Below are 13,444 nucleotides of genomic sequence, written 5' to 3'. Positions count from 1 at the left end.
CCATACAGCATTCACAGCAGTTGACAAAGGGATGGGGGAAATACAAGTGTCGTTTCACTTAACACATTCAACTAATAGAGGTTACCGAAGAACAGATGTGGATGTCCTTTGAATGCAAAAAACATTCGTACATTATTTGCTATCATTGCTCTCCGCACACTCTCTCACCAAAGCCACAGGATTGAGAGACACATCTCGCCAAGTTAAAAAATATCCATTATGCACCACCAAGTCTCTGCACGCGCTCTCTCCTTTTTCTCGCTCATACTAGCCTTTCATGCCTCGGCACCACCATCAATCCCACACAAGGTTTCAAAAGTTCAAACAGCCTTCTGGTTCCATATCACAGCCTTGCGTTCATAGCGTTGGTACGACTCCATGAAATAAAGAGTAGTGGATAAAAATGGGACACCCACCGTCAAAGACGCAGCCTGTGCAGTGTGATGACGATTTCTTGAATGAGAAAGCATGTAGACAGAAGTATTCCTAAGGCAGAATATTTACAGCACTACTTTCAATGAAAGTGCTTCTTCCATAAACATTTGAAATGAGATGAACTGCAGAGATTAAATGAAGGCTTCGTATTGTACTTTTGTATATGAGGGGAGGAGACAAGTGTTAACAAACAAAACAAAAAGAAAAGAACCAAACATTGTGATACCATCATCTCCAGAAAGGAGATCTTCCTAAGGAAAAATTCATATGGTGGGGTTCAAAGTAAAACAAGGAAAAAAGAATGTAGCTCTAACCAATGGTTTCCATTTTGAACATGCAAAGAATTCACTTGACAAGTCCAGGGATACAGGAGAAACCTTTTGATATTAATTGTAGTGTGTTGGTTTACCAATCAGGCAAACAGCAGTTCACTTTCAATCACTCAAGTATTTCAACCTTTTTAAGTAACAAAACTTATAAAATTCCTTTAGTTCTTCCTCTTTTTCTAAAGAAAAATGTCAAAAATACTGCTGATATACTCCACACTGAACAAACCAATTTTGAAAATTTTTAGTACATATATATCTTACAATATACTTACCATGAGTCTAGAAAAATTTGAATTCTTCCAGTCTATATCAATCAAACAGCACCCCTGTCTACATTCCCCAGCCAGATGACTTGGAATCCATGCTCGAACCAAAGCCTCCATTAAAACCACTGCCTGACCCTGCATTTGATGTTGATCCCCAGCCAATTGCTGCACCAGAATTAGAGCCACTGTAAGAGTTATTTCCGGAACCAAAGGCCTGATTTGGCTCCCTCTGCATGTTGCCTTGATTTTGATTATTACCTGAAGGGCCTGACTGGTTTTGCTGACTGGCTAACATGCCCATCATACCCCAGCTGCTCTGCAGTGCTGCTTGGGCCGCAGCCATCATTGCTGGATTAATACTGAAAGCCCCAAAATTCATCCCTCCACCCATATTACTACCTTGATTATTTCCCAAGCCAGTTCCACCCCCTCGACTATTACCAAATCCACCCTGATTTCCAAAACCACCTGGATTACCACCAAATCTTCCACTTCTTTCTAACTGTCTATTGCTATTGTGCTTAGGTTCAGCATTGGATATATGTACGCTGATTCCCTTAATGATCAAGTCCTCTCCACAAAGAGACTGGGCAACCTGGTCATCTGCAAAAGTAACAAAGGCAAAAGCCCTGAATGGTTTGGGAATGAAGACATCCACGACTTCTCCATACTGGCAAAAGAACTGCTCTAACTCCTCAGCAGTCATATCTTCAGTACAACGTCCAACAAACACCTTCCTACTCCTTAAAGGCTCATCTGGGCTTTGCTTAGAATTAGGAAGTTTACAGTCACACCACCGTCCATCTGTCATATGTCGCTGTGACATTACTTTCACCTGGGTTTCATATTCCGTAAAACGAACAAAGCCAAATCCTTTGGAATGACCAGTTTTAAGATCTTTTTTGACCTGAACCACTAGAACTTCTCCAAAAGTACTAAAATATTCTTTTAGACCTTGTTCGGTTGTTTTCCATGGCAGACCCAACACTATGAAATCAGATGTTTTCTGGACTGCTCTTTTCACTTTTACTGCTGATGAAGCATCTGTCTCATCCATTTTTCTTTTGTTATCTTTGGGATAATTGACAACGTAGACCAGATTTCCCCAGCCAGCGTCTGGGGCGTGCAGAATCCCTTCTACTAGTCGGACCCCTCTCATACACTGAGATACGGGATTCCTGTAGCGCAGGCCACAAGCCCCTGGAAACTGGGCCGTGACCGTTGACAGCAGCACTGTGCCATCATCTTCTGATGGTATTTCAATGGGTTCGTCATTCTCATCTTCAGTCACCCGAATATACTCAGACATGTTGGTTTTTCGCCTAGATCACTGCTTGCAAACACGACAAAAAAACAAACAGCCAAAAAGGGCTGCTAGCAGCAGCTTCTAAAGACATGTGACCAGAGCTCCCTAACATAAGAAGAGGAAAAGACTAACACAATATTCCTGTGGACTTGCAACCATCAAAAAAGTCACAGAAAACTAACATCTTCTAAACCTCAGTAGTAGAAAACTCTTTCTTCAATATCCTATTATAGTTTGAAATTAACACTTTATACTACCTTGAGCAGTAAGGACTGCCTTTTGCACCAAAGAGAATAATAAAAAACTAACCTCTCACCAGCCTTTTCTCACATATTGTTCTTAATTGCCATCGAGTCAAGAATGACTCATAAAGACCTTATGAACAAAAGACCTGAAGCCTTTCTGTAACCATCGTTTCTCAAAGTTCATAGAGATTCCAGAGGCATGTTGTTTGGGATGTGGATGCCATTCCTACTTCCATTTGTCTCAAATAGTTTGGGCATGTTGTCAAGAGGAGCTGTTTCTTGGAGAGGGACATCATGCGGTAAAGGAGAGGGGTCAGTGAAAGAGAGGTAGACTCTCAAGGAAATGGGTTGACACAGTGACAGCAGCAGTGGGCTTAGGTATGTCACAGAAGATGAGGATGGCACAGAATAGGACAGACTTACATTTATTGTTCATAAGGTTGAGTCATATTCAACTAGACAGTACCTAACAACAACCTCTCAGCTGGGGTGCTCTGGTGGCCTAGTACGTAAAGATTTGCACTATCAACTCAAAGGCAGGCAATATGAATCTACCAGCTGCTCTGTGAGAGAAAGAGATGTATTCTTTTCTTGCATGATTTACAGCCTCTGAAAACCCACTGGAGAGTCAACTAAGAATAAATTCAGAATTAACAGCACCTTTGGAGTAGTGCTTGATTCGACGGCAATCAACACAACCAATCTCTTATTTAAGAAATACTAAGAAGGATCTACGTCTTTGAATTGTGGTGTTTGAGAAGAGTATTGAATATCCCATGGACTACCAAAAGAATGAACAAATCTGTCTTGTGAGAAGTGTAACCAGGGTGTTCCTTAGAGGCAAGGATGGTGAAACTCTATCTCATATACTTGGGATATGTCAAGAGGGGCCTTTCCTGGGAAAGGTGGAGGATTAGAGATAGAGAGGAAGACCTTCAACAAGATAAGCTGACACAATGACAGTAACAATGGACTTGAGCATATCAGAGATGGTGAGAATGGAGCAGGATAGATCAGAAAGGTTTCAATTGCCATGATAGTAATCAACCTGACTGCACAAAACAAGAACAACCACCTTCCACAATACTTGAAGCTAAAATAAGGCTAACACTCTTTTCCAGAAACCATTTTAAAAAGAAAAGATTTTTCTCTTAACCTGGCAGAAGCAATTAACAAGCTTCCTTATCAAAACTGAAGCCTCTTGATGTTATTTGCTTGTCTCTCCTGCAACGTGTAGTGGAGAATTTTTAGCACATAGAGGTAAGTTTTCTTGGGACCCTGTAAAGTATTTTATCCTAAGATAAAATCACCAGACTCAAATATATAGACAAACTAAAACACTGAAAACTTCTCGCATCCCACTGTCTTGGCCCTCCCTGTTGTTGTTGTTAAATGTCAATGAGTTGAGCGCAACTCATAGTGACCTTATGAACAAAAGATCTGAACCCTATTCTATAACTATTGTTTCTCTGTGTTCATAGAGTTTCCAGAGACATGGAAGTAGATGTCACTCCTGCTTCCAAGCCTGTCTCAATCTGGGAGCTCCACCAAATCCTGTCCACGATGGATAACCATTATGGCATTTGACACACCAGTGGCACAGTGTTCAGCATTATAGCAATCTCAAGTTACTTCAGTACAGCAAATTGACAGACCAGTGCTGTGCTACTTAGAAGAAGGTTCATTCAAAACACAATTAACACATTTTTAAATACAAGATGCAATCACCTTTTAAATACAAGCCCACCCACCAGGTCCTTGTTGACTCTAAACAGAAGGCATCCAGCCCGCAGCTCATTGTTAGCTAAATACAGAAAATCCAATCAGCTCACCTCCAATTGTGAATGAAAAAAACCCAGCCAAACAGTCCATACCCTGACCCTCAGCAAAACAAGAGAATCCACCCTCCAGAATCCAACCACTTCATACATGAGATTCCAAAGTGGAAACTAAGTAAGGCCCAACTGCCTTTTAAATACAAGGCTCACCCACCAGGTCCTGGCTGACCCTCATTAAGAGGCTTCCAGCTCACAGCTCATTGCCAGCTAAAATCTGGAAAAATCTAATCAGCTCACACCCAATTGTGAATGGAAAAAAAAACAACCCCAACAACCTCCCCCCAAAAACCCAACCAAACAGTCCATATCCAAACCTCACCAAAAAACAAGAGAACCCACCTTCCAGAATCCAATCACTTTGCACATGAACCTCCAAATAGGAGGTTAACACCTTAAAGACAAAGAAAATCTTCTCACATTTTGCTGCCCTGATCCTTCCCTATGTAACCTTCAAAGTCTCTAAGATGAGAAGGTAGATTTGGGAAGCTCGTACCTTCTCTACCTGTTCCTCTGGGTCAAAGTTAGCAAGCTGTGCTCAAACATTCAGAGAACTAGATATATAGAACTACAGGATTTGAGCCTAGTTTGAAGTTGAGGCAAGGCCTCGAATCTCTATTCCACTTAGGCTGGCACATTCTTGGGACTTTCCCACTGAGCCAGTTTTGGGGAACAGCACAGGGTGAGGAGATGTCTGGATACAGACCCCTTAAGTCTAACCATCTCTAGGATAAGACTTCAATTGCTTTCTCTTGGGGTAAGCTGTAATATGTTTAGAAGATTTCACAGCATCCGAGACATAGACAGGGAGGGGATAAGATCCACAGTCAAATGATCTCTTTTCTCAACTGTCTTCTCACCTGGGAAGAGGACACGGCTGACCATTCCAGGGAACACCATCATAAAAAGGGGCAGCACCTTCAGGTATGCAGCCATCAGAGAACCACCTTTGGCATGGGACAGGTTCTTGGCAGCCAGAGTTCGCTGAACAATCACCTGGAAGACAATGACGGTAGTTGGAATCTGTTATGGCTTTATTGTCAAACAAATTGTGTATAGGAGTTCCTGAATGATATAAAACAGTGCGCTTAGGAGCTAACCAAAAGATTGAAAATTTGTATTTGCTCATAGGTGCTTTAGGAAAAAAAGACTGGGTAATCTACTTCCAAAATCAACCCTTGAAAACCTTATAATGCGCCCTGCACACATGATGTTACCATGTTGTTGTTAGGTGTTGTCAAGTCAAGTACAATTCATAGGGACTCTATGAACAACAGATCTGAACCCTGTCTATCCTGTGCCTTCCTCACACTTCTTAACACAGTAGAGCCCATTGCAGCAGTCACTGTGTCAATCCACCTGGTTGAGGGTCTTCCTCTCTTTCACTGACCTTCTACCTTTCCAAACATGATATCCTTCTCTGAGGAATAGCCTCTCCTAGCAACATGCCCAACGTATATGAGACAAAGGTATTACCATGAGTAAGGATTAACTCAATGACAACTAGTGCTGGTAAGTGTGTATAGATTCTGGCAGCTATCACGATTTTAGGATCTTTGCTCACCTGGCTTCTCTTTGAAGAAATATCTCTTTTCAAGTCTCTATTCTTGTAGTTCAGTTCAAGTAGTTCTGACCCCTCATCCTGCTCCCTCCTCACTCCTTTAATCAAGGATTGGATATGGCCTGTTCTCCATAGAAGAACTTCACCTCTTTGGCTATCATTTAGTTATGGAAAAGCATATACTCAAACCAGGTTAGTTAGAGCCCCATATGGAACTTCTTCTAAGTGAGTGAGAAAGAAGATTACTAACTGTATGGAATGGTTAGGACTTCTGGCTGTATCTCTGCTAAAGCGTTAAGAAAGTCTTTTAGGGACTAAAATCTTCCCAGAGCAAAGTAAAAGCAAAAGACACAGAAAAATAATTTCTGATGATCCCTCAACGTGGCTCTTTTAGGTCTGGTTAGCAGTGTGGGCTATGAAGATAGACAGTATGGGTTTAATTCTCCACTTCCTGGTTTGTGGCTTTGGCCAAATGACTTGACTTATCTTTGCTCATTTCCTCATCTATTGTTGTTATGGGCCGTCAAGTCCACTGTAACTCATAGTGACCCAATGCACAATAGCTCTGAAGCCTGCCCTGTCCTGTCCTGAGCCAATCTCACTGACTCTGACACACTCACCCCCATTACCCCAGTTACTGTGTCAATTCATCTCATCCAGGGTCTTTCTCTCTTGCACTGTCCCTCCACCTTCTTAAAGCATGATGCCCCTCTCCAAAGACTGGTCCTGCCTTGCAACATGCCCAAAGTATGCCAGATGGAGCTTCAGAATCCTGGCCTCCAAGGAACAGCCTGGTGTCACTCTCTCTCCAGGATGAACCCGTTTGTTCTCTTAGCAGTCCGTTCAATACTCTTCTCCAGCACCACAGCTCAAAGGCATCAATCTCTTTCTATCATCCCTAGTCATTGTCCAGCTTTCTGATGCTTAACACGTAATTGCAAAGACCATGGCCTGGATCAGGTGCACCTTAGACTCTAGACTGACATCGCTGCTCTTCAATACTCTGGAGAGGTCTCTGACAGCAGATTTTCCCAATGCAATTCATCTTTTGATTTCCTGGCTGCTGGTACCGAGAGTGTTGATGGTGGAGCCAAGTAAACTAAAGCTGCTAACAATCTCAATCTCTTCACACTCTAACATGATGCTGCCAATTGGCCCAGTGGTTAGAATAATTGTTTGTTCTTTATGTTGAGCTTCAATCCATATTGAAGACTACAGTCCTTGACCTTCTGCAGCAAATATTTCAGGTCCTCCTCAGTTTCAGCTAGCAAGGTTGTATCATCTACATAATGCAGGTTGTTAGTGAGTCTCCCTCTAATCCTGATGCCACACTCTTCCTCACAGAGCCCAGCTTCCCAGGTGATATGTATTAATTATTTATTTTAATAATTAATCATTAAATTAATTGCGTATAGTTTGAAAAGGTATGGAGAGAGGAGAAAAGAATGAAGCTGATACGTGAATCTCTGTATGAGATGGATTGATTAGTGACTGGGATAATGAAAGTAGGTGTGTCAGAGACAATAAGGTTGGCTCAGAACAGAGCAGGGGTCAGAGCTGTTGTACATAGGGTTGTTATGAGTTGCAAGCAACTTGAAAGCATATAGCTATAACAACAACAACAACTGAAAGATCAACAGATCGAATTCACCACAGCCAAGATAAGCAGTCTCCTGTAAAGGTCCCTAGTCTTGTGGATTGAATGTCCATGCTATTAGCTTAATTCTACACTGTCTCTCAAGATCAGTATTTGTTAAGGACAAAAAAAAAGATATCTCTCTAAAAATATAGGCATATTGCATCCATCATGAATTTTTTTTAATAGCTAACAGTTGAGCCATAGTCTTTGCAATTACTTGCTATGCATCAGAAAGCTGGACAATGACTAGGGATGATAGAAGAACTACTGATGCCTTTGAACTGTGATGATGGAGAAGAGTACTGAATATAAATAAACTGCAAACTGCTAGGAGAACAAACAGGTTCATCCTGGAGAGGGTGAGACCAGACTGCTCCTTGGAGGCAAGGATTCTGAAGCCCCGTCTGACCTACTTTGGACGTATTGTGAGGCAGGACCAGTCCTTGGAGAGGGTCGTCATGCTTGGGAGGGTGGAGGAATAATGCAAGAGAGGAAGATCCTCGATGAGATGGATTGATTCAGTGACTGGGGCAAAGGGGTGGGTGTGTCAGAGACAATAAGATTGCACAGGATAGAACAGATTTTAGGACTGTTGTACTGAGCGTCGTTATGAGTTGCAAGTGACTCAATGGCACATAACAAGAACAACAACAGTTGAAAACCTTAAAAGTACAAACAAGTATACAAGGAACTGGTACCATCTCTTCACGGTATTCATCTTTTCAATCTCTGCTTTCCTCTTACAGTGTACTGCTCTGCGTAGTTTTTTTATACATCCATCCTCTTTCTTTATGCATGAATACTCACTCACTCATTGTCAAATTAAAACCAACTCATAAAAAACAAAACCAAAACAACTCATAGCTGACACTTAGGGAAGCTGAAACTGTGGGTTAGTAGTACAGTCCCTATGGACTATGCCACCAGAAACAAATGCAAATATTGATACTATTCTTTCCCTTCCAGTATGCAAGGGCTTCTAATACACATTACTCTGTTTGGGTTGGGTTTTCCCCCTTGTTTTTCTTTTTTCCCCATCAGATTAAAACAAGTTTGGAAGCAGGAGTGGCATCCACTTCCGAAATGGCTCGCCTCAGGAAACTATCAACAGTGTTCAGGTCTTTTGTTCATAGGGTCACTATGAGTTGTCTATGACTCGACGTCAACGAACAACAATAACAAAGAGAGAGCTGTGTTGGCTTAGTGGACAGAAAGTTATGCTACCAAGCCCAAGGTGGGTGATTTTAATCTTGCAGCCCTTAGGCCTGGTTCAAATTGGTTTTATGTCAAACATTCTTCTAAGTGGAATAGCCCTGGTCTGTGCATTGCTGCCCAGAGGTAACTCGTGGTTGCTGTGATGCTAAACTCTGTGACACTGATGTGCCAAATGTGATAATGGTTACCCATGGTGGACAGTGTTTGGTGGAGCTTCCTGATTAAAACAAGTTTGGAAGAAGGAGTGGCATTCATTTTCAGAGGCTTGCCTCTGGAAACTATGAAAAGTGCCCAGGTCTTTCATTCATAGGGTAGCTATGAGTCGTCTAGAACTTGAGGCCACCTAACAACAACAACAACAACAATAATAATAATGCTTTTGCCTTCACACATTTACCCTGGTTATGCACACTGCTGCAAATGCTCTTCCCCCAGCAAACACACAAAGTAATCATTTTACCGCTTCAAGGTCTTTGCTCAACCCTCAACTTTTGCTCAACTTCTAAAACAACCTCCCCTGAATTTTGACGATGGATTAAATTGTGTGCTCACTCCCCCATCTCAATGCCAGACTGGATAATTCCACTTGGGAATTGGGCTTTGTTATGTTATTAAGACAGGATTAGCATAGAGCTGCATTTTGTGCTAATCTCTTTCGAGATATATAAAACAGATTAAACAAGCAAGTAGGAACAGAGACAGAGAAAGATTGATTAAAGGCCACATGGACTCTCTAAGGAGTCAAGAAATAGAACCTGCAAAGATAAAGACCTTCACTGAAAGCTGATAGAAAATTTTATTTTCACACTACCAATATTCTTTAACTCATTCTGTGGTTTTATACAGAATTCAACTATCTCACCCTTTAACGTCCTATGTAATGGGTTTGTTTAGCGTATCTATTGTTTGTTTTATGTTTATGCCCACTGGAAGGTCCACAAAGGCAGAGGGCTTTGCCTATTTTATTGACATATGATTTCTAAGTGCCTGGTAAGTGCTAGTTGGATAAATTAATTCTAATACCCAACTTAACTTCCATTTAAATGTCATTTCTTTTTTCTTACTAGATTCTTTCAGAAATAAGCAGATTGCATGAAACTTTTGCCTATCAAGTATTAGTTTTGGATTTGCCACTGTCATTAGCAAAAGCAAGAAGTAAAATAGCAGATAGAACCCTGGAAAGGAAGGAGTCAAGGAGTATGGGAAAATGTAAATGAGAGAAAAATAGTGACTTCCATTAGCTCAAGGGAAGAAGTGCCTTAACTCAGCTGGTTGTCCTGTACCTGATCTGTGCACCAGTACCACAGGGAGGGGACGGACATTCCAAACAGGATCCCAGGCCATGGGAGATCAGAGTTTACTGGGTCTCGGAAAATATGGAAGGCGTCTTCTCGGGGTAGCCCGCAGCTGCTGTTCTCTGTCCGGTTGCTAGCCAGAGCCAGGAAGTACTTCTCCTTCAAACCTTCCAACCCACCAACTGCAGCAAAACCTAGAAATCAGAAGAACATTAAGTTTATCTGAAGCTTAGATTCTTTCAGCAAATGATGAGGCCCATAGTGAAATCTTAGAGCAGAATTTTCAAAGAAAGTGGTTCCCTGTAAAAGTCCTTGAGAGTTCCCTCCCTCCTAGTCTTCTCAAAAAACACCATTTAGTAGTGCCTGTAGATGACTTCTCAGTTTTAAATGTGTAATATAAAATATGTGCTCGTGTTCAGTGCCTTTGAGTTGAGTACAACTCACAGCAACCCTGTGAAAAACAGAACTGAATCCTGTCCTATCCTGTGCCATCCTTATCATCTCTGACTCATGTGAGCCCATTATTGCAGCCATTGTGACAATCCATCTCTTTGGGAGAGGGAGGTGTTTTCCTCTCTTTTGTTATAAAAAGAAAAAAAGATCAAAGCTGTATATAATTATAAAAATTATTTAAAATGTGATACAGTAATTTATTGGTTCTATTAAATAGTAGGATCTAGTTTTTAGTATAACAACCTAATTTCAAGGTAGTTGTGAGCAAAACCAGTATTTCTTTTCATCAGTAACAACTGTAATGTAATATAAAACAGCTGTGCTAACTTGGTTTAAAAGTAATGGATATTGAGAAAATGATTAAGTCTTATTACGTACGTACACTTGTAATGGGAAAGGCTGGATTTCAATAGCAAATTGGTGACACAGAGATGTAACTTTCTCCCAACCAATTTGAAGACTCCCTGAATTCTGACCATGGACTTCAGGTTAAAAAGCTTTGTTCTAAGGAACCAATGGACTTCTCAGGTTTTAACAGGGTTGTTTTTTTTTTAACCTTTCATGAAAAATTATTTGTGAATCAAGAAAAATGAACCTTCCTGGAGAGTAATGGTGGTGGGGGAGTATGTGTTTCTTAATAATTGAATCTAGTCACATGTTTCTAAAGCGAATGGACATCAGTAACTGCATAGATCTCTGAAGGTAGAAAAGTCTAGAAATAGTCAAGTTAGGTGAAGGGCAAAGCAAATACAGAGAGTCTGGTTAGAGTGTGGGATTACAGTGTAGGTATTTATTACAGGTGATGTTATGAAGTAACTGTGTACAGATGATTGAGTGACAAGCCAATCTGCTTTGTAAGTATTCACTCTCAGGTGAAAAGTTAATGGTGACATGATTTATGTGACCATGACTGAGTTGTGAAGGATGTGCCTGCAGCCAAGGACATAAATGGGGATGTTAAGGTCTCTGCTCTCGCTTTCTCTTATTGTTGCTGTGTACCATTGAGTCAGGACTGAATCATCACTGGCCCTACAGCAGGTTTTCAGAGCCAGTTAATTGCATGGGAGATTGTTTATCCTTCTGCAAGCTTTCTCTTAGGGGTTGCAAATAAGGTCTGCATGGAAAATAGGTTATAGCCAGCTCACCACTGAGGACCAAGAGATAGAACTTAGGAACCTTATATTCTATTATGAAGGGAGCACAAGTGGCTTGATGGTAAGGAATTGTACTGCCAACCCAAAGGTACATGGTTTGAATCCACTTGCTGCTCCATGGGAGAAGGATGGGCAGTCTCTTCCTGTGTAGTTTATGGCCCTGAAAACCTGCTGAAAGGTCAGGTGTGGGTCGATTCTGACTTGATGATACATGACAATAACATGAAGGAGATAAACATTTTGAAGAACTCAGTAAAGCTTTGTTTCAGTTTTATCCGATAGACTATATAATCAATTATATGTATGCAAATGTGGTATCTAATTACTCTTCTGAATAATTGGAACTAGTTTAATAAAAATGGGGCTGCTCCACTGACACTTCACGATTTTTATAGAGAAAGATCTGGAAGCATATCTAGGAACAACAGACCATCCGGAGATTTATCTTAGTTTCCTCTTGCTTCTGAAATCTGACATGTTCTGAATCATTTGTGCAACACTGGAAGGTTCACAAGTTTGCTATTTATGATGTTTGCCAGGCTAAGCATATAGCTAGTGAGGCTGTACATTTGCCTTGTACATATGTTTATTATTTATTGCACTTCCTTTTAACAAACTATAAAGTTGTTCTTATTCAAAAGGTTTCAAAACATTTGTTGTTAATGTTAATGTTAATAAGAAGTCATTTTAGCTATTTTAAAATTTTTTATTTTATATTGGTTTGCTTACGAAGTTCATATACATTGTGTTTCACACAATTGTTTGTTCGTTCATATTGTGTTTCATATAATCATTCTCATGCATTATGTTTTCTAAAATTAATCACCATTGCACCTTGCCCATGATTACCCTGTCCTGACTGGAGAGCATTATGCTGAGTGAACTAACTCAGTCTCATAAGGACAAATACTGCATAAAACTATTATTGTAAAAATAGAAGGATAATTAGTAAAATATGTATGGGAATCAGGGAGGGAAGGGGTGAGAGCAGAGGGGTGAGAATGGGTAGGGGCAAAACCATAAGAAGCCATTTTTGCTACTGTTTATATAGCAATTTTCCATGATTATTTCTTTGAATTTTCATTAGAAAGACAAAAATAATACATGCATCAAACATAAACTGTTAGAAATGATACCTGGTTAAAATAAGATTCTTGCCTGTATTCTCAAACTATTGTTCCTAGATTCTTTCCACAAGGTAACTATTTTATGAGGCATGATGGGTGGCTAAGAGCTTAAGGTCTTAACTCAGTCTGGAGATTTATCTTAGTTTTCTCTTAAGTTCTTAACTCTTAAGTTAAGAACTCTTTCTCTTAAGTTCTTAAGTTTGTGTGGATTGAATTTAGACTTTTGCCATTTATTAGCCATATGACCTTGGTCAAATTGTTTTCCAGTCTATATCTCAACTATCTCATAAAAAAAAGAAATATCAGGGTACATGTGACACACACTTAAAATTTTTCATTTTGAAATTATTTTATATTTACAGAAGAGGTGCAAAACAGTATTGAGGATATGATTGGTGATACTAGACCAAAAGGGTGATGTTTGCCCAAAATCAAAACACAGAAGCCAAGAAGAATGAACAGAAATAAGACACTCAATAAAGATGTGGGAAGGGGAGTTACTGATGTACTGTGGAATTGTAATCAGTCATGAAACAAAGTGTTTCAAAATTGTTGAATAGAAAATCAACTTTATCTGTATATTT

General features: G+C 40.3%; 2 protein-coding genes across 2 annotated transcripts in view; both read right to left on the bottom strand.

The window, feature by feature from the left end:
* The window catches only part of SLC5A11 (solute carrier family 5 (sodium/inositol cotransporter), member 11), a 79,035-nt gene that overhangs the window by 38,977 nt on the left and 26,614 nt on the right, over positions 1-13,444 (bottom strand). Inside the window, exons 8-9 of the mRNA XM_006902047.1 lie at positions 10,115-10,320; positions 5,277-5,412 (exon numbers count right to left, since the gene is read on the bottom strand). Coding sequence (XP_006902109.1) covers positions 5,277-5,412; positions 10,115-10,320 — 342 coding nt within the window. The remainder of the gene's footprint in view (positions 1-5,276; positions 5,413-10,114; positions 10,321-13,444) is intronic.
* LOC102860777 (TAR DNA-binding protein 43-like) lies at positions 772-2,372 on the bottom strand. The gene has a single exon (XM_006902046.1). The coding sequence runs from the start codon at positions 2,337-2,339 to the stop codon at positions 1,095-1,097; it is 1,245 nt and encodes a 414-aa protein (XP_006902108.1). The 5' UTR covers positions 2,340-2,372; the 3' UTR covers positions 772-1,094.

The sequence above is a fragment of the Elephantulus edwardii genome, unplaced genomic scaffold (genome assembly GCF_000299155.1).
Source record: "Elephantulus edwardii isolate Elephantulus edwardi_28Jun2011 unplaced genomic scaffold, EleEdw1.0 scaffold00361, whole genome shotgun sequence".
Taxonomy (NCBI): Eukaryota; Metazoa; Chordata; class Mammalia; order Macroscelidea; family Macroscelididae; genus Elephantulus; species Elephantulus edwardii.
Note: the sequence above shows the minus strand (reverse complement) of the source record. Positions and strands in the feature narration are given on the sequence as shown.